Here is an 18,499-nt window from a genome sequence, read left to right as displayed (position 1 = left end):
CATCAAAGCCAGCACCATTCGGGAGCTTTCTATGCACGCATGTGCACCACCTACATGCGTGGTGCCCAGTGGAGATTGGACAAAGGCATTAGATTCTGCAGAACTGGAGTTATAGTGGGCTGTGAGTCACCATGAGTGATGGGAGCTGAATCCGGGTCTTCTGCAAGAGCTACAAATACTTTTAACTGCTAGTGCTCTCTCCAACCCAAGATTTTTTTAAATTGTGTCTGTGGAGGGAAAAAAAAGGGGGGGGGGGGCCAGGACGAGTGTGTGCAAAGACCAGAAGATCCTGTGCCTCTGCAATCACAGGGGGTTTGCGAGCCGAGCCAGCTGATGTAGGTATTGGGATCAGCACTTGGGTCCCAATGGAACACCAAGTACCGTTTACCCCTGAGCCATCGCTCTGTTCCTGGCCACACATCTTTAGGAATGAATTGTTGAGAGAAGGAGCGAGGATAAGGATCTATGTTGCAATTTTAATGGCTGTCGTCAAATTACTTTCCACAAGGAATGTTTCCAATTTTACTCTTGTTTTCCTTGTGTCTTCCATCAACCCGGCAGGCCAGAGATATAACTTCTGATGCTTTCATGGCCGCTATTATTAAATAACTTGACCGTTTCTGGATGCCTCCAGTGAAACATAGAAATGGACAAGAAGAATGTTGTGACTGGGTGGGAGTACTGTCCCCAGTGGGGTTCAGTGCTGTCCCTCCAGGTTCACTACCACCCCTTTTGGCTCAGCACTGGGGTTTGAACCTGGGGCCTCGTGCATGGAAGGAAGGCATCAATCACTCTGCCGCTGAGCTGTGTTTCTACAGGGTCTTGGTAAGTTAGCCACGTTGGGTTAAAACCGAGTTGGGAGCTCAGGCAGGCCTTGAGTTTCCAATCCCCCTGCCTCCGCTTTCTGAGTAGATAGGATTACAGACCTGGGGCCACAGGGCTTGATTCCCCACCCCCTCATTTCTGGAAATCACTAAGAAAAAACGGTAAACAGTTTAATTTTTAACTCAGAGTAGCTAGCTGCCTGGTTGTTGCTGACAGGAAGTCACTCTCAGGCAGTGCATACACCCTGTGTTGTCCCAGCCAAAGAGAAAGCAGGGCCTGTACTGGACACCTCAAATGCCTCCATCTGCAGAGACAGAACCCAGGTAGTCCCTAGGAAGTTCTGCTCAGCTGTTAGTAAACCACAGACTTCAGGAGGGAAGGCTCTGCACTTGTCTGTGGGTATCCTGTTGCTGTGTCTTTGGTTGAAAATCAATGAAGTCTCCAGGCAGAAGTGGTGCATGTCTTTACTAGCACTTGGGAGGCAGAGGTAGGAGGACTTAAGAGTTCAAGGCCAAGTATGGCAGTAGTGGGTGCACACCTTTAATCCCAGCACTTGGGAGGCAGAGGCAGGAGGATTTCTGAGTTCCAGGCCAGCCTGGTCTATAAAGTGAGTTCCAGGACAGCCAGGGTCACACAGAGAAACCCTGTCTCGAGAAACCAAAAAAAAAAAAAAAAAAAAAGAGTTCAAGGCCAGCCTGGTCTACAGAGTTCCAGGACAGCCAGGAGGGAATATTGAAGTCTATCCTTGAAGAGAAAGGTACTCTTTTTGTTTGTTTGTTTGTTTGTTTGTTTGTTTTTCGAGACAGGGTTTCTCTTTATAGCCCTGGCTGTCCTGGAACTCACTCTGTAGACCAGGCTGGCCTCGAACTCAGAAATCCACCTGCCTCTGCCTCTCGAGTGCTGGGATTAAAGGAGTGCGCCACCACGCCCGGCTGAGAAAGGTACTCTTAATCTGAGCTGATTTTAAGATTATCATAGGTTTGATTTGCCTCATATCAGACCTTATTTTTTTAAATCTCCAAAGAGGAGGGAGGAGGGGGAGGAGGAGGAGGAGGAGGAGAAGAGAGAGAGAGAGAGAGAGAGAGAGAGAGAGAGAGAGAGAGAGAGAGAGAGAGAGAAAGAGGAAAGGAGGAGGAACAATAATTTTTTATGTTCCTCACTTTAGATTTTGCTACTTATTCACTCACTTATTCCTGTGGATGTCTATAACCTGAAAGACCCTCCTCTTCCCATTTTGCTCAATAGCCCCTTGCTCACTTCTCCGTGAAAAGTATTAAACCATAATTTATTCTCTAAGACACAAAGCAAGAGGCGTCTTCTTTCATGGGGGACACTATGCTCCTCCCCCAAAGCTCCGACCCGTCTCTTCACTCTGCAGCCACTCTGCCAATTGGTCCCTACAGCTTTCCATCCTTACCGCGGTCTTCTTTGTAAAGCCCTCTTCCCCACTGTACACATGCTTTGAGGGGTAAACTGAGTCTCACTCACCACTGTCTTCTGAGAAGCTAGTATCAGACTTTGTGTGATGCCAGATAACAGTTTACTGAACACATTCAAAACGGAATGAGCTATGAAATGACTGGAGCAGAGGTAGGAAGCGGCCATCCGCTAGAGTGGAGGTGGCGTAAAGTCCCACCTAGTCTCTGAGAACAGCCACTCAAGGACTTCAGGAAACCAGTGCCCCACCCCCACCCCTAAATGAGGCAGCATATGCCTAATGTGTTTGTGCTGAACCAAAGTACTTGTTTCACATGCCCCCTTCCCTCCCCCGACTCTCCAGATGTTGAGCTCAGCTGGCAGGCTTCATCTACAAACAAGCTGTCTTCACTGGAGGCCACACTGTTATTCCCCAAGGGAAGTTCCGCTGGGGAGATGTCCACACTTGCCAGACCTTCTGCCTTGCAGGACTAAGTTGAGAAGCCTAGACACAACCGCTATCTCAGACTTACAAAGTCTAAGCTGCACCCGCAGACTGCTGGGGCCACATCCAAGTTGCGAAATTTCCTTTTCCCAGGACACAGTGGTGTCAGGGGAAGTCCAGAAAACCAGGCAGCTGTTCCCCTCCAGGGCGTGGGATGGGACTTTCTTGTGGTTTTATAATGTTCACAAGCAGCTTGCAGGAGAACCAAGCCCAGCTCAGGAATGTGTACCATCCCAAAACAAGTTCACAGTCAAATAGTATCTCATTTAACAATGAAAGGGAAAACCCGAAATGCCCCAGCACTATTTCCTGAAGAAAAGCTGCAAGACACAATTCCTCTGGGCCAGGGGCAGACAGGAGTTGCAGGGTGGCTCATTGTGCCAACTGCTCAGGCAAAGCCACACCAGGGATGGGGGGTGGGAGGGAAACCAGGGGCTCAGAGGGAGGAAATTTTTGCCAGGATAATACATGGACTAGGGCCAGGTGCTGGGGGAGGTATTCCCAGGGAGTATTGACCAAAGGAGTGGGATACAGAGGTGACTAGTCCCCATGGGGTTAAATCCAGGAGCCTGGATTCAAATCCTAGCTCAGTGGGAGACTGGCTACTTAAGGTGGTCTTGGGCTGCACTTGGACCCGTCTGAGTTACTTCTCTTTTCTTTTCTTTTCTCTTCTTTTCTTTTCTCTTCTTTTCTTTTCTTTTTTTTTCACTTATGAAATGGGTAAATGGTCTGTGCCTTGTAAAAGTGGCTTTCTCACAGGCCAATGTCCCTGTTGGCATTTTGTCTAGGCTCTGCCCCACAATTACCTGGCAACAGCCAGGTACCTCTCTCTCTCTCTCTCTCTCTCGCCCCCTTCTCTCTCTCTCTCTCTCTCTTGCTCCTGTTCCCCATCTCTCTCCTTACCCCTCCCTCTCTCTCCACGTGCACATGGCCAGCTTCTCTTCTCTCTCTCTTTCTGTCTCTCTCTCTTTCTCTCTCTCCTTCCCTCCCCATTGCCTGAATAAACTATGCTATACTATACCATCATGTGGCTGGTCCCTCAGGGGGAAGGGATGCCTCAGCATGGGCCCACAGAGGCACCCCCTTCTCCCATACCATACCTTACCTCCACCAAACATATTCCTGTTTTGTTTTGTTTTGTTTTGTTTTCCCTTTGGACAGGTCTATCCCACCTCAGAGCAGAGAGGGGGTGCTTTGTTTTATAAATCTTTTTTTTTTTAAAGATTTATTTATTATACGTAAGTACACTGTAGCTGTCTTCAGACACTCCAGAAGAGGGAGTCAGATCTCATTACGGATGGTTGTGAGCCACCATGTGGTTGCTGGGATTTGAACTCTGGACCTTCGGAAGAGCAGTCGGGTGCTCTTACCCACTGAGTCATCTCTCCAGCCCAGCCATCTCACCAGCCCTCCTTTTCTTTTTATAAAACACAGCAGTCCCTGGTGGGACTCAAGGGTCCTAGGAATAACATCTTTTGTCCTGCAGACAGACCTGCGACTGAGAGGAAGGTTGAGCTTCTTCACTGCATGGGTAGGACCTGACGATTATGTTTTTCTTCTCTGGGCTAGTTGAGCAGGCAGGCCACCGACTCCTCCGTGGGGTGGGCTGTTCAGATTCCCCTTTGGCTGCTTATTCTATGTCCAAGGTTTTTGGGAACAAAGAGAACAGGAGCTGCAGGATGGCTCCCAGCTCGATTGGCTCTCCTAGGACCAGGAACCATATTGACTGCTGGGGCAAAGCCAAGCCCTTCCCAAAGCCACTTTGATAAAGTGCAAACCTTCGGAGCACTCAATCCTAAGTGGGATGACGGCATCACTGCTCCCCCCAGCACCGCCCTCTTCCACTCAGGGATCTATGCAGAAGAGGAGGCAGAAAGATCCTAAGTGTTGTGTTTGATAAACGGTAGTGGTGTCATGCGGGAGGAGGGAGCACCTCAGAGAGCAGGGCAGGGTGATTCCCCGAGAGGAATCAGTCATATGACAGGCCTAGTGGAAGGAAGATTTTTTTGGCAGGAAGAGGATCTGGGGAAGGGGGTAGAGAAGAGAGGAAGAGGCTGGCTGGCCGGGGAAACATGGGAAATGGATCGAGGGAGAAAGAGAGAGGGAAGGAGAAGGAGAGAGGGAGAGGGGGAGGGAGAAGGAGGGAAAGAGAGAGGAGCGAGAGAGAACATAAAGTTGGGTGGGTAGAGAAACGAGGATCTGGTAGGAGTAGGGTGGACGTGATAAAAATACATTGTATCAAAGTTTTTTTTCTCAATTAAAAAAAAATTAGCCGGGCATGGTGGCGCATCCCTTTAATCCCAGCACTCAGGAGGCAGAGGCAGGCGGATCGAGGCCAGCCTCAAACAGAGTGAGTTCCAGGACAGCCAGGGCTACACAGAGAAACCCTGTCTCAAGAAATCAAAAAAAAAAAAAAAAAAAAAAAAACAAGCAGAAATGCAGACTTGCTGAGGGTGTGGGACAGAAACATACTCTGGCACTCAGCTCCATTCCTGCTCTGCTACCAGGTGGCCAGAAGACACATAGCAGGAGAGCTCCGTATCTTCAACTGCAGAACTGAGAAGCAAATGGCCACTGTACCATCATCTGTGCTTTGTCTTCTCTTGGTCACTAAGTTCCAGGGGGCTGGGGAAACAACCTTCAAGCTCTCTTGGTAGAGCTAGTTTTGAGTGGTTTTCTGTTCTTGCATCCTGAGGTAACTTGGGGTTATAGGTAGAGCTCCTGGGGCATATATTAAGAATGAAGGCTGGAAGACAGATTTGAATTCTAGTTTCTATCATTTCATAGCAGTGTGACTTTATAATAACGCACTTTTTGATTGCTATTAACCATTATTGTAGTACTGAGGACAGAACCTAAGATTCTGTGCTTCCTAGACCAATCACCCTGATTTGGGGTTTTGTTTTAGACAGTCTCTTGCTATACAGCCCAACCTAGCCTTGAACCTGTGATCCCACTACCCCAGCATTTACACTCTTAAGCCCATTTCTTTATTTATAAAGCTCACGTTCACCATCATGCCATTACTCCTACCCCTGCCTCAGCCCCAGTAAGTTGCTAGGGACTAGGGAAGTGCAGACTGAGCCCAGAATGCACTCCATAGAAACTCTGTTGCTGTATTTTGAGTTTGACTCTTTCAAACACATCTCCACCACACCTGTCTTCTTTGTCTTGTGATCTGTTCTCCATTATCACTTAATCAGTCAGTCTGTCTGTCTGTCTATCTATCTAGATATTTATCTACCATCATTAGTATTTCCTTTTTTTTTTTTTTTTTTGTTTTTTCTGAGACAGGGTTTCTCTGTGTAGTCCTGGCTGTCCTGGAACTCACTCTGTAGACCAGGCTGGCCTCAGACCCAGAAATCCACCTGCCTCTGCCTTGGCCTCCCAAGTGCAGGGATTAAAGGTGTGCGCCACAACTGCCTCCCTCGCTTGTCATTAGTATTTCACTATGCATCCCCAGCTGGTCTGGAATTTGCTATGTAGGTCAGAGATCTGTATGCACCACCACTCCCAATTGTTTTTAATTCAGTCCTCACTGCTTTCTTCCTTAAATACATCTTTCCTTGTGGTGCTAGGGTTCAAACTTCTGAGGCCTTTGATGATGCCAGGGAAGTGCTGTTCCACTGACCTACATACCTCTCCCTGCTTTTTTTTTTTTTTTTTTTTAGATTTTATTATATGTAAGTACACTGTAGCTGTCTTCAGACACTCCAGAAAAGGCAGTCAGATCTCGTTACGGATGGTTGTGAGCCACCATGTGGTTGCTGGGATTTGAACTCCGGACCTTCGGAAGAGCAGTCGGGTGCTCTTACCCACTGAGCCATCTCACCAGCCCCTCTCCCCGATTCTAATGGCAGGGTCTCACTGTAGTCATGGCTGGCCTTGAACCCCCAATCTTGCTTCTGCTTCTGAAGGGTGACATTAAAGGCATACAACACACTCCTGGTCTTCCTACAGTTCTGTCTAGCTTTCCTCTGTACTGCTGGCAGTGATCTGTGTACCCTTTTTTTTTTTTTTTTTTTTTTTGGTTTTTCAAGACAGGGTTTCTCTGTGTAGCCCTGGCTGTCCTGGAACTCACTCTGTAGACCAGGCTGGCCTCGAACTCAGAAATCCGCCTGCCTCTGCCTCCCGAGTGCTGGGATTAAAGGCGTGCGCCACCACGCCCGGCCTGTGTACCCTTGAGATGTGTTTTCCCCTGCACCCAGTCACCTAACTGTTCTGTGTTAAGAGTACTGACTGAACTTACCAACTTCTATCTCAACAGCCATCTTCCTAGAGATCCTATTGTCATCCACCCAGCTCACTAGGGTCTTATATCCCTACATCCATCCTTTAGATGCAGTCAGAGTCCATCCCCTAACCCCTTCAACTTTAGTTAATGCTAAGGCATTAACTGAGACCTGCCAAGGTGATTTCCATGCCCATAGGGTGCGCAAACATCCCTAGTGGGCTGTCCAGACTCCCCATTCTCCATATTACCTCCTTGTGGTCCAAGTCACTGTCTCTTCAAATTCAGGAGCAAGTTCTTTCTCTCTCCTTTTCCCACTGCCTAGTATGCAACTTCCTATACTGCCTGTACCATACACACACACTATCCTTTGTGCCCAGATATAGATAGCACCATGCTCAGCCTGTCTAGGCTCATGGTACCGGTCCTTCACACACCTAGCTGTGTTTCATCTGAAGGCTTGGAATGCCCCATCCCATCTTCTTGTAGGTTCCAGATTATATCAATCATGATGCACTTGTTAATTGTCTCCCCTCCTGGCCCAACTGACATTCTACATTAGCCCAACCATATTAGGATCAGATGCTCAAGTGTTTGGCACCCCGAGAGGAAAGCAGTTGATCAAGAGACAATGGTTTCCTACTGGTGATAGTTGGTGGTCCTTCTCCCAGGTCACCCTCCCTCTGCACTGCCCTCAGTGATCTGTGCTCTCCCAAGATGGCCCCGATCCCATCAATCACCCAACTGTCGGTTCTATGTTCTTAATGAACACTTTCTGAATCTGTCCCGTCTCCATACCTGCCAAGCAGCCTCTTCAGACCTAGAGCATCCTCTAGTCATGAGCTCTTGCCTGCTTCCACTCTTTGTGTGTGTACAGTGTATGTGTGTGGGTACACAAGCAGAGGCCAAAGGATGGCACTGAGTGTCTTCCTCTATTGCTGTCCAACTTTATCTTTTCCTGAATAAGGACTATGAACCTGGAGCTAATTATGGAGGCTGGCTGGCCAGCCAATTCCTGAGTCTGTCCTCATTTCAGGAACACACCACCACACCCTCACTTTGTGTGAGCTCTGGGGATACGGACTCAGGTCCTCACGCTTGCAAACGCTCTACCAACTGAGCCGCCTCTCTCCTCCTCTTCCTTCTGTGGTGCTGGAGACTGAACCTAGGGTCTCACATATGCCAAGCTAGCACATATAGCCTTAACCCCCACACCTACTCTCTTCAATCATCTAGAGTTCTGAAAAACTATTTTTGGGAAGGACTACATCTCACATCTGCCTTCATAAGAATTTTTATTATTATTTAGAAATGCAGTTATATACATAGAACAATTAAAATTAAATTAAACTTTGTACAAATATTAAAATACTATCTTCATACCCACTGCAATGTACAGGATACCAAAAAATATATATATAAAATAAAATAAAGCAAACCCAGATTGATTGACATCCTGCACAGTCAATTAAGCATGTGTTGTTTAAACCATTATATGAGTACCATTCTGCAAAGGATCCCATAGTGGTGCACAGCCTTAAGAAGCCAGGCCAGTGTGGATACAGCCATGCAACCCTCAACTACTTCCTCTCCCTCCTTGGCAATCCAAGTGCTCTACTCTGCATCCCCCATGGTGAGCTCTGCTGCTGGGTGAAGGAAGGGTGGGGTGGGGTGCGCTTTGTTCAAACTCTACTAGGTTTTCAACTACCTAGTAAAATGCCAAGTAAAATATTCTCTAAGGCTGCAGAAGACCCAGCAGGCCCTGCAGAGAAGGCTCAAGCTATACTGTCAGGTGCAAGTATACCTGGAATTAAGCTGTGTGGTAGGCATGCTGTGTGTCCCTTCTAGCCTCTTTGTTCTTTAAGGAGGGGGAAGGGAGGAAGGATCTAGAAATGTTTGCAGCATATTCCATTTTCTATGCTAGAATGTTCCTCAGAACAGAGGAGATATTGTTATGCAGGAAGCCAAGTGACTCAAGAGCTCTGATAGGACTGGGAGGAAAAAGGCCAACTGCCATCTATCCCCACTTGGCCACTCTCAAAGCAGGAAAAATAGACCTTTGTCTGTCTTGTAGCCTGGCTTCTTTACAGAATTGTAAAGCTGGGGGTGCAGGGAGGAGGGCAGGATGAACGGGGAAGACAGTATGCTTTAAGTTCTCTTTGCAAATGGAGTGCTTGAAGAATGTACATTGAAATGCCTTATGAAACCAAACAAACCCACAAAGTGGGCAGGACTCTGCCCATTTCACAGTTCTCACACAAAACACAGAACTGGGCAGGTAGAGCCCACCTGTTAAACTAAGGCATGGAAGGACGGAATTTTCTATTTATTTATTTCATCATTCTGGCCCTTGAAAACTGAAGAATGTGACAGCAAGTCACCAAGATATAAAACCTGCATTGAGTCAGTCTAAGTATGAAAAAGCAAAAACATCTCCCAAACCAAAAAACCCTGTGTAAAAGTCCTTTGGTGCTGACAGCCTCTTTTGGACAAGTCTCGGGATGCCCCTGGAGGTGAGCCCAGTAAAGCAGGCTGCTTAGCTTCTTCCCACTTGCTCGAAGCTTCTTCCTGCCCATCCGCCTGCCACCTGCCACTGACCCTGTTTCTAGCAGGCTCCACTTCAAGTCAATTAAGTCCCCAGTCCGTCTGTAATGGACAAAGTCCAGATGCCCCAGAAACCACAGCACATGGCTAATGGTTAAGAAATTGCTGCAGAAGAAAACAATGCAGGAAGAAGCCACAGATGCCAGCAACAGGTGGGAGACCTCAAGAACAGACCTTCTAAAAGCCAGTGACAAGAGGATGCATGGATGCCCTTCATCCTTCAGTTTTAGACAAGCCTGGGCCTGTGATTCCCCAGAGCAGGCTAATGGATGCTGAGAGAAAACGAGGCACCAGGAGGTTCTTTTACCCAAGGCCAAAGCCAGGCACCTACAAGGCTAAATAATAAGCCAAAGAAGTGCAATCTGTAAGGGGCAAAAGCCCAGGGTAATGACACAGAACTAAAACAGAACTCAGATTTTAGAAAAGCAGTAAGCAAAAGAAGCAGGCCCACTCAGAAGACTCGCGCTCCTTGCCCAGCTCTCCCTTGAGGAGGGTGGACACCACTGAAGCTGAAGAAGCGCCATGGTGAGGTGGCTTGGGGCCTTGGAACCCACCCCCAGGTAAGCCTATGGCAGCAACTGCTAGGGGTGTTCTAGTCGTCTAGTCTAAGCACCTTTTCCAGCTCATTCCTCAGCCAACCATACTTGTCTGGACACTGAGCACACTGGACTGGCCTCCTGGGTTAGTGTGGGAGTGGCCAGCAGGAACAGCAGGCACTGCCCTTACCCTGAGAGGAGATGAGGGTGGCAGGAAGCCAGGCATGACAGGGACTAAAGTGCATTGTGAATGGAGGCAGTAGGCAGTAGGCAGTTGGCTAGGAGAAGTCATTCCCCTATTTTTGAGGCCACAGATGCCTGGAGCTAACCCTGTTGTGTCAGGAACTATAAATATACTGGGCTTTTATTATTTTACCATCCCAGAGAGGCTCATCACAGGTTCAGTCCAGGACTGGCTCTGAAGAGTTTCCCAGCCCCAAGGCTTGAGGAGGAGGAAGAGGAGGAGGAAGAAGAGGAAGAAAGATGAGAAGAAAAAACCCACACATTCCTTGATGCCACATCTGTCTTCTCAAGATGGTAGAAGCCTGGTGAGGCTCAGTTACCCAGACTTGTCAGCATTCAGTACAGGGCCATAGGAGGCTGGAAATGGCTGGAGCATTTCTTCTAGGCCAGTACTTTCCCACTCCCAGGACCTATATGTCAGGTTTCTGGGTACCCACCATCTCTATCAGCTGGCAGGGAAAATAAGGAGTGGCTTGTCAACGATGACGTGGAAAGGCAGGGAGGAGAGAACGGAGCGGGAGCAGTGGCACAGCAGGCCACTTCCTGGGCACAGTTACTAAGGCACATGACCGTGATGAGGAGGATCCTCAGGACCTGCCGGAGCTGCCTGCAGCCCCCGGGGACTTGGTCTGTACCTATCAGCCTCCCCTCCATCACCACAAACCTAAAAAGGGGCAACTTGCCCAGACTGCCAAAAGCCAAATGAGCTTTTGTTGGCATCTCAGCAAATCTCAGGATTCTGTGGGCTGCAAGGAAGCCAGAGCTACCTAGGACGAAGTCCAGGAAACGGCATGCAGCTTCCCCTTATCCAGGAACAGAAACCAAGGCCAAGGCAGCCAGTGCTGGAAGCAGGAAGTGAGAACGTGAGTATTAGGAAGACAATCAGTAACTGACACCTCTCCTCCTCTCACAGGTCTTCTGGGTGCTTCTTAGAAACTCTCAAAAGAGCCAGCAACCTGCACGAGCGCTGGTCAGCTGAGTGCTGGGCAGTTCTGGCATGACTTCCCAAACCTCTGTCCTCAGTTAAGGAAGATGCCGCCATCAGTGTCAACACACAGGGCAAGCTCAGGGACCCACATTCTGGACCCAGCACGAGCTATTCCTGCTTTGAGTGCCTTACTACTCTTCAATCTGTTTCTGCAGCCTCAGGCCTGGCCCTGGGGTACAGGTGGCAGCAGCCACTAAGGCCTGGGGATAGCAACCCACCTGCACAACAGGGAACCTGGACAGGGTGGGGAAGGCACAAGTAAACACAGCAGTGCTCAGGCCCTCATGGCTGTGGGGCTGCCACCAAGAGCTGGCTGGAAGGGACCCAGAGGCTGAGGGGAAGGGGAGGTTCAATCCAGCACATTCAGACACATCCCTGACAGATGGGAAGGCTGGGCCAGGCAAACGGCCAGGTCCTCCAGCTGTCCAGTGGGCAGATGGTGAGAATCTTTCTTGAGTATCCAGCGAGGTGGCCTGCAGGCTCTCAGGTACACAGAGATACACAGGTGGCAGTTCAGGCATCCAGGTGGGGCAGCTAGAGAGGACATGGTACTCAAACCCACAGGAAGAGAGAGGACGGGCAGAGAGGACAGAGGCCAGCGGCAGCCCTCATGCTTCTTTCAACAGTGGGATATCTGTAGAGACAGGGAGGGAAGTACAGCAGTTACCTAAGGGCGTCTTTCAGTATCTCTTCCAACTCCACCCTAGAGAGTCCCAAACAGTGCTCATTTAAAGAAATGAGCTGTACATGTCTAAGCTAGTCAAATTTTCCTGCTTTCTATTTCTGGCCTTTCTGCTTCTATTCTCCCACTGCCTGTACGATAAAATCCCAATGCTAAGCCTGGTATCCAAACACCTTCTGGTCCCACCAACATAACCCTGATTCTGTTCTCTGCTGGTCTAGTTACTTTTGATTCTTCTCTAACCTTGCTCTAAGAAGCTACAAAGTTCTACCTTTTTAAAAAAGCCACTTGTCATCTGTGTGAACCTGGAAAAATCATTTTGACCAAACCAGTGGGTTTGGTCTTCTCATATGTCACCAGAGGGGAGAAGTGCTAGAGCCATGCTTTAAGATCTTGAATCTGTCTTAACAACACTGGTGTCCTCATCATGGCATGAGTTCTTCTTCAATTTCTTTTCATTATTGTACTTTTAAAAACTTCATAGCCGGGCGTGGTGGCGCACGCCTTTAATCCCAGCACTCGGGAGGGAGGCAGAGGCAGGCGAATTTCTGAGTTCGAGGCCAGCCTGGTCTACAAAGTGAGTTCCAGGACAGCCAGGGCTACACAGAGAAACCCTGTCTCGAAAAACCAAAAAAAAAAAAAAAAACTTCATTATATATTTATTCATTCCTTTTAACATGTGTACATCCACACGCCACAGGAACTATGTGATGACGTGCATCTATACCTGCAGGTCAGAGAACAAATTTTGGGAGTCAGCTCTCCCATTCTACCATGTGGGGACTGGGAACCAAATTCAGATCATCAGGCTTGGTAGCAAGCGCCTCTCCCTGCTGAGTCATCTTGCTGGCCTTATTTTTGTATTTGAGAGACGGGGTCTATGCAGTCCAAACTACCCTTGACTGTGGTTCTTGTCTTAACCTCTGAAATGCTGACTGCAGGCCCGAGGCACCATATCTGGCTAGCACCACAATTATTGATTCCATGATTTCTCTAGTGCAGGCCTCACTGACTTTCCTACTGATACTCCTTGCAACAGAGAGAGTACTTCCTGTTTGCATCAGATCTGAAACCTCATCCACAAGATGTGGCTTTCAAAAAGTTTTGCTCAGACCAGGTGTAATGGCACATACTTTTAATTCCAGCAGAATACTTTTAATTAGAGGCAAAAGCAGAGCAATCTCTGGGAGTTTTGAGACCAGTTCTCATTTACACAGTGAGTTTCAGATAGCCAAGGCTACACAGTAACACCTGCAATCAGCCACTTGTGGCTAGGGTAACAGGATAGTAGTCTCTGAGCCAGCCTGGGCTATGCAGGAACCCTGACTCTGAAAACATCAACATCAACAACAACAACTACAACAACAGCTCCCAAACCAAAAACTTGTTTACTACACAAACAAGTAGCCATCAAGAAAGAGCAGGGAACCTATGTGCCCTTAGCCACATCTCATAAAATGCATGCCTAACGGTCCAGAGGTAACTGAATGCCGCATCCAAACTGGGTCAGTTACTTATAGCACCCTTGTCATCTCTCTCCAACAAAGAGAAAAGAAGGCAAGCTACTGACAGACACATTTCAAAGTGTTAGACGTGGCCTCCATCCTCTGGGCTCCTTCAGAAAGGCATTATGAAGGCAGAGTGTTACTGTCAACATGAAGTTTCTAGGTTTTGTCTGAATCAGGAACTATACTGGGATATTCTTTAAAGTGACTGCTTCAAATTATAGTTACACTCTCCATGCTCTGGCAAAGGAAGACTGCCAATAGGTAACCACTGCACTCCATGGTCACTTTGACACAAAAGGAACTAGTTATCTGGGAGCCAATATGGCACTGTAAGGTTAAGAATGCTAGTTTAGAGCCACAGTCATTTAGTTTTAAATCTCACCTGTCGATTACCAGTGGAGAAAAGACAAGTGAAACTAGGTCCCATATTTTCCATCTGTAAAATGGGGACAGTCTACCACTCACTTAACTGCTAGCTTGACTGCGATAGACAATACAAGGAAACCAGCAGGATACTTCTGTGTAGAATGAAGCAGCTGTCTTCTCTACAAGGTAAGCCGACTACTGTTTTCTCTGCAGTACCACCAAGGTCTCCTATTTTCTGCCTTTCTTTCTTTTGTTTTTCGAGACAGGGTTTCTCTGGGTAGCCCTGGCTCTCCTGGAACTCACTCTGTAGACCAGGCTGGCCTCGAACTCAGAAATTCGCCAGCCTCTGCCTCCCAAGTGCTGGGATTAAAGGCGCGCGCCACCATGCCAGGCTCTTATTTTCTGCCTTTCATGAACATAAAACTTTTTGACAGTCCTATACCCTGAACCCCATCCAGTTGGTTTAGCAGAGCCTATGGCTATGAATAGTCTGACAGCCATCAGAAGTCACAGATAACAATGAAAAGAGCCCAAAGCTCTACCTGGCATTCTGAGGACCAAGTCCTACTTTGTAGGCTAACACTGTATTAGCTCTCACCTCCTGAAAATACACCAATTGTTAAGAGTGGCCCACAGAGCTTCCTCACTCCCAGTAAGGATTCTAACATCTAGTAATTCGTGTTTAGCAAAGACCACTTACCATCTGTGTACTCCTCTGATGTGAGGGATAAAAGGCTTTGTATGTCACTGTTTTCTGAATCTGCAGTGTCTTTGTGTGTCGGCCGGCTGCTCCCTGAGCCGGCCACCCAGGAAGATGTGGTTGCCTGATGTACCATCACAGTCTCTGAGCCCTGGGAACCCCAGGCTTCACACAGCCCAGAATGGCCCGGGGCCTCGTCCTCTACACCTGCAGAAGAGCAGGCCGCCTGGCCTTGCAGCTGCTGTTCCCTCGGCATGTTCCTCCCACTAGGTGCAGACCCTTCTGACAGAACAATCTGTACTCTGGGATCAGCCGGTGGCATGCAGTGACCAGAACTTCCATACACAGCTTCCTCATATGAAGGTAGTGCAACCTGGACACCATCCACCATAATGGAGACTTGATCCCCAGAAACCCCCTGTTCACGCCTGGATCAGAAAAGAAAAAAACAAAAGAAGAACCTGAGTAACACAGAGTTGAATAAATGATGTTGTATCAACACAACTCATCATTTCCCAGCACTTATTATATGCCAGTAAGTACAAGGTACTTTAAACACTAAGTACACTGGACCCTCACCTGAACCCTTCCACCTAGGGATTCACCAAAAATGCAGGCTTGGCTCAGAGGAGTTAAGGAACTGCTCAACTGTCACAAAGCTGGTAAGGAGTGGACTGGGGATTGATTCCAGTTTTACATACTTCAAAAGACTGTGTTCTTGGGGTTGGAAAGGATGGAAAGCGGTGGTTGAGAGTGCTGGCTGCTCTTCTAGAGGACTCGGAGTTTGATTCCCAGTACCCACACAGCAGTGCTCAACCAGCTGTAACTCCAATTCTAAGGAATCCCATATGCTCTTCTAGTCTCAGTACGTACAGGCACATATATCATGCACAGACATACATGTAGGCAAAACACCCATATACATAAGTAAAACAGAACATGCTGCTGGGTCTTGTGACACATGCTTTTAATCCCAGCACTTGGGAGGCAGATATAGGAGTTTTGGGACAATCTGGTCTACATAAGAAGAATCTGTCCTTTAAAAAAAGAATTTTAACACAAATGCAGGAAAGAACATGTGGCCAAGTCTACATAAAGCCCCCTGCATAGTCTAGCGGTGACACTGGTGTATACTCCTGCTGAGGTCATAACTGTAGCCTAGATACTGCACATCCATCCCATAATTTGTATTAGCCTCAGGACTTCTTTTCCCATGCAGCTATAACACTGTATTCCAGAAACTTAACAATGGTGTGTTATAATACAGACTTCCCAAACTGTCTGCAAACTTATCCACTGTGGCTCTGTTGTTTTTATCCAGAATCAAACAAACAATGCTGACTAATTTTATGTCAACTTAACACAGGCTAGAGGCATAGGAGAAAAGGGATCCCCACTTGAAAAATGAGGGAAGGTCATCCCTAGGCTGATGGTGCTGGGTTTTACTTATAAGAAAGTAGGTTAAGCTAGCCATTAAGCAGCAATCTTCCATCTGCATCAGCTCCTGTCTCCAGGTTCCTGCCCTGTTTGAAATCCTCTCCGGACCTCCTTCAGTGATGAACTATGGACGTTATGGTGGTTTGAATATGCTTGATTCAGAGAGTAGCACATTAGGAGGTATGGCCTTATTGGAGTAAGTATGACCTTGTTGAAGGAAGTGTGTCACTGTGGGGGTGGGCTTTGAGACCTTCCTCCTAGCTGCTTAGAAGCCAGTCTCTCCTGGGTGCTTATGAATCAAGATACAGAGCTCTCAGCTCCTTCTCCAGCACCACATTTGCCTGCATGCATGGCATGCTTTCTGCCTTGATGATAATGGACTAAACCTCTGAAACTGTAAATTAGCCCCAATTAAATGCTGTCCTTTATAAGAGTTGCCTTGGTCATGGTGTCTCTTCACAGCAACAGAACCCTAAGACAGATGGGGAAGTGTAAACCCTTCTCCAACTTGCTTTTGGTCATGGTGTTTCATCACAGCAAGTAACCCAAACTATGACACATACACTCTATGCCTAGTTGTTCTGTCCCTTTCATTTCCATTAATTTAGAATATTCACTAGTTTTATTTTATACACAGACATTTAAAAAAATTAAAAATATCTTGTGCATGGCTGTTCTGTATGCCACATGGATGCAACACCCTCAGGGGCCAGAATAAGGTGTTAGGTATCTTGGAACTGGAGTTAGAGATGTCTGTAAGCCATCATGTGGATGCTAGGAATCGAACCCAGCACCTCTGGAAGAGTAGTCAGTGCTCTCAACTGCTGAGTTATCTCTCCAGCCTTGACCTTGGCAGTTTTGAAGTATCCATGCCAGCTCTGTAATAGGATGCCCCACCAACTTAGATATGTGTAATTATATATTCTTATATATAACTAAATTTAGGTTAAATTTAATAAAGAACTCTACATAGATGAGGATGAGGCACAGTGTCAGATGTCAGCCTATACTACCATTGCTCAGTGGGTAACTTTATTTCTTTTCCTGTAGTTGGCAGACACAATCTATATTGCCCAACTCAAATAATATATGTAATAAAGAAAATTAGCATCCCTAAAATAACCAGAGATTTTTGGATGGGAAGTAAATTTTTCATGGTATAGCATATGCTCACAAAACTAGTAAATATAATTAAAAATACATATTTTGTTTGTTTGTTTTTTAAAGACAGGGTTTCTCCGTGTAGCCCTGGCTGTTCTAGGACTCACTTTTAGACCAGGCTGGCCTTGAACTCAGAGATTTACCTGCCTCTGCCTCCTGAGTGCTGGGATTAAAGGTGTGTGCCACCACTGCCCAGCTGGTATATTTTTTTAAAGTAGTGCTTGTAACATGCATTTGGTACTCAGACAAACCCAATCAGTTTTATACTTAAGCAAAAAAGAATCAACTGGTTACTTTTAACAGATTCACTGGTTACAGAGAAAATTAAACTGCCTAGCTTAGATGGAAAAGAGATTAGAACAGTGTGTCTTGACATGGAAATAGCTCACTGTTTTCAAATAAATAGTTCCCTTCAAAATATCACTTTAAAAACAATTGTTACTGGGCTGGAGAGATGGCTCAGAAGTTAAAAACATAGTTTATTCTTCCAGAGATCCTTAGTTCAATTCCCAGCAACCACATAGTGGCTCATAACTATCTATACTGGGATCTAATGCCCTCTTCTGGTGTGTAGGTGTAAATGCAGATAGAGCACTCACAAAATTAACAAATATATCTTAAAAAAAAAAAAATTGCTACTCCTCCTTCCTTCCAAACAAAACAGGAGAAAGGGAAAATCCCATTCCTGTATAGAAATTCACTTCAGGGGAGTCCACGTCTGTATGTGTCACATCTGGAGCATTTTACAGAATGTGGTTTAGTCTGGATAGCTGTTCCTGAGAGCTAAGACAATGACTGATGTAGGGCTATGAATGAATATAAACGATCTATATTCTTCAAAGGCATGAAGTACCCATAATGGTTAAGCAACTACAGAAGCCAAGGCAGGTCAGGAAAAAAGTCTCTTATCAGAGATATACTCAGGGTCACTCCCACCAGGGCCCCACCATCTGCCACCCCCATCTCCCAAGTATAGGATGATAAACAACAAACAATGTACTATGAGAGAAAAAGGAGAATATGTAGACAAGAAAACCCACTTCTAATTTCACAATGGTATCATGTCCTGGATTCTCACTGCACATCATAACTATCTGAGAAGCTTTCTAGAAAATGATAAGACCAGGATCCCACTCCAAACCAAATACATGAGGATAGGAGGGAAGCTGAGGTGCACTAAGGATTAGAAGCCAGGAGCAAGAAGAGGTAGCTTACAAACACAAGCATGTATCAGCACCACACAGAGGGCTGTACTTTCTATTACTGTGTCTTAGCTCCAAAGCATCTCAGGAGTGGT

The 18,499-nt window shown here is 46.9% G+C and overlaps 1 protein-coding gene across 5 annotated transcripts in view; it reads right to left on the bottom strand.

Annotated features, from left to right (window-relative positions):
- Nucleotides 1-8,255: 8,255 nt before the first annotated feature.
- Susd6 (sushi domain containing 6) overlaps nucleotides 8,256-18,499 on the bottom strand; it is an 89,225-nt gene continuing 78,981 nt past the window's right edge. For all 5 annotated transcript variants that reach the window (XM_021179027.3, XM_021179026.2, XM_085830514.1 and 2 more), the window contains 2 exons: nucleotides 14,605-15,032; nucleotides 8,256-11,982 (listed from right to left, as the gene is read on the bottom strand). In XM_021179027.3, coding sequence (XP_021034686.1) covers nucleotides 11,957-11,982; nucleotides 14,605-15,032 — 454 coding nt within the window. In that variant the 3' untranslated portion in view covers nucleotides 8,256-11,956. The remainder of the gene's footprint in view (nucleotides 11,983-14,604; nucleotides 15,033-18,499) is intronic.

Source organism: Mus caroli, unplaced genomic scaffold (genome assembly GCF_978045245.1).
Source record: "Mus caroli unplaced genomic scaffold, Mus_caroli_1 scaffold_14, whole genome shotgun sequence".
Taxonomy (NCBI): Eukaryota; Metazoa; Chordata; class Mammalia; order Rodentia; family Muridae; genus Mus; species Mus caroli.
This window is presented reverse-complemented; position numbering and strand designations above follow the sequence as displayed.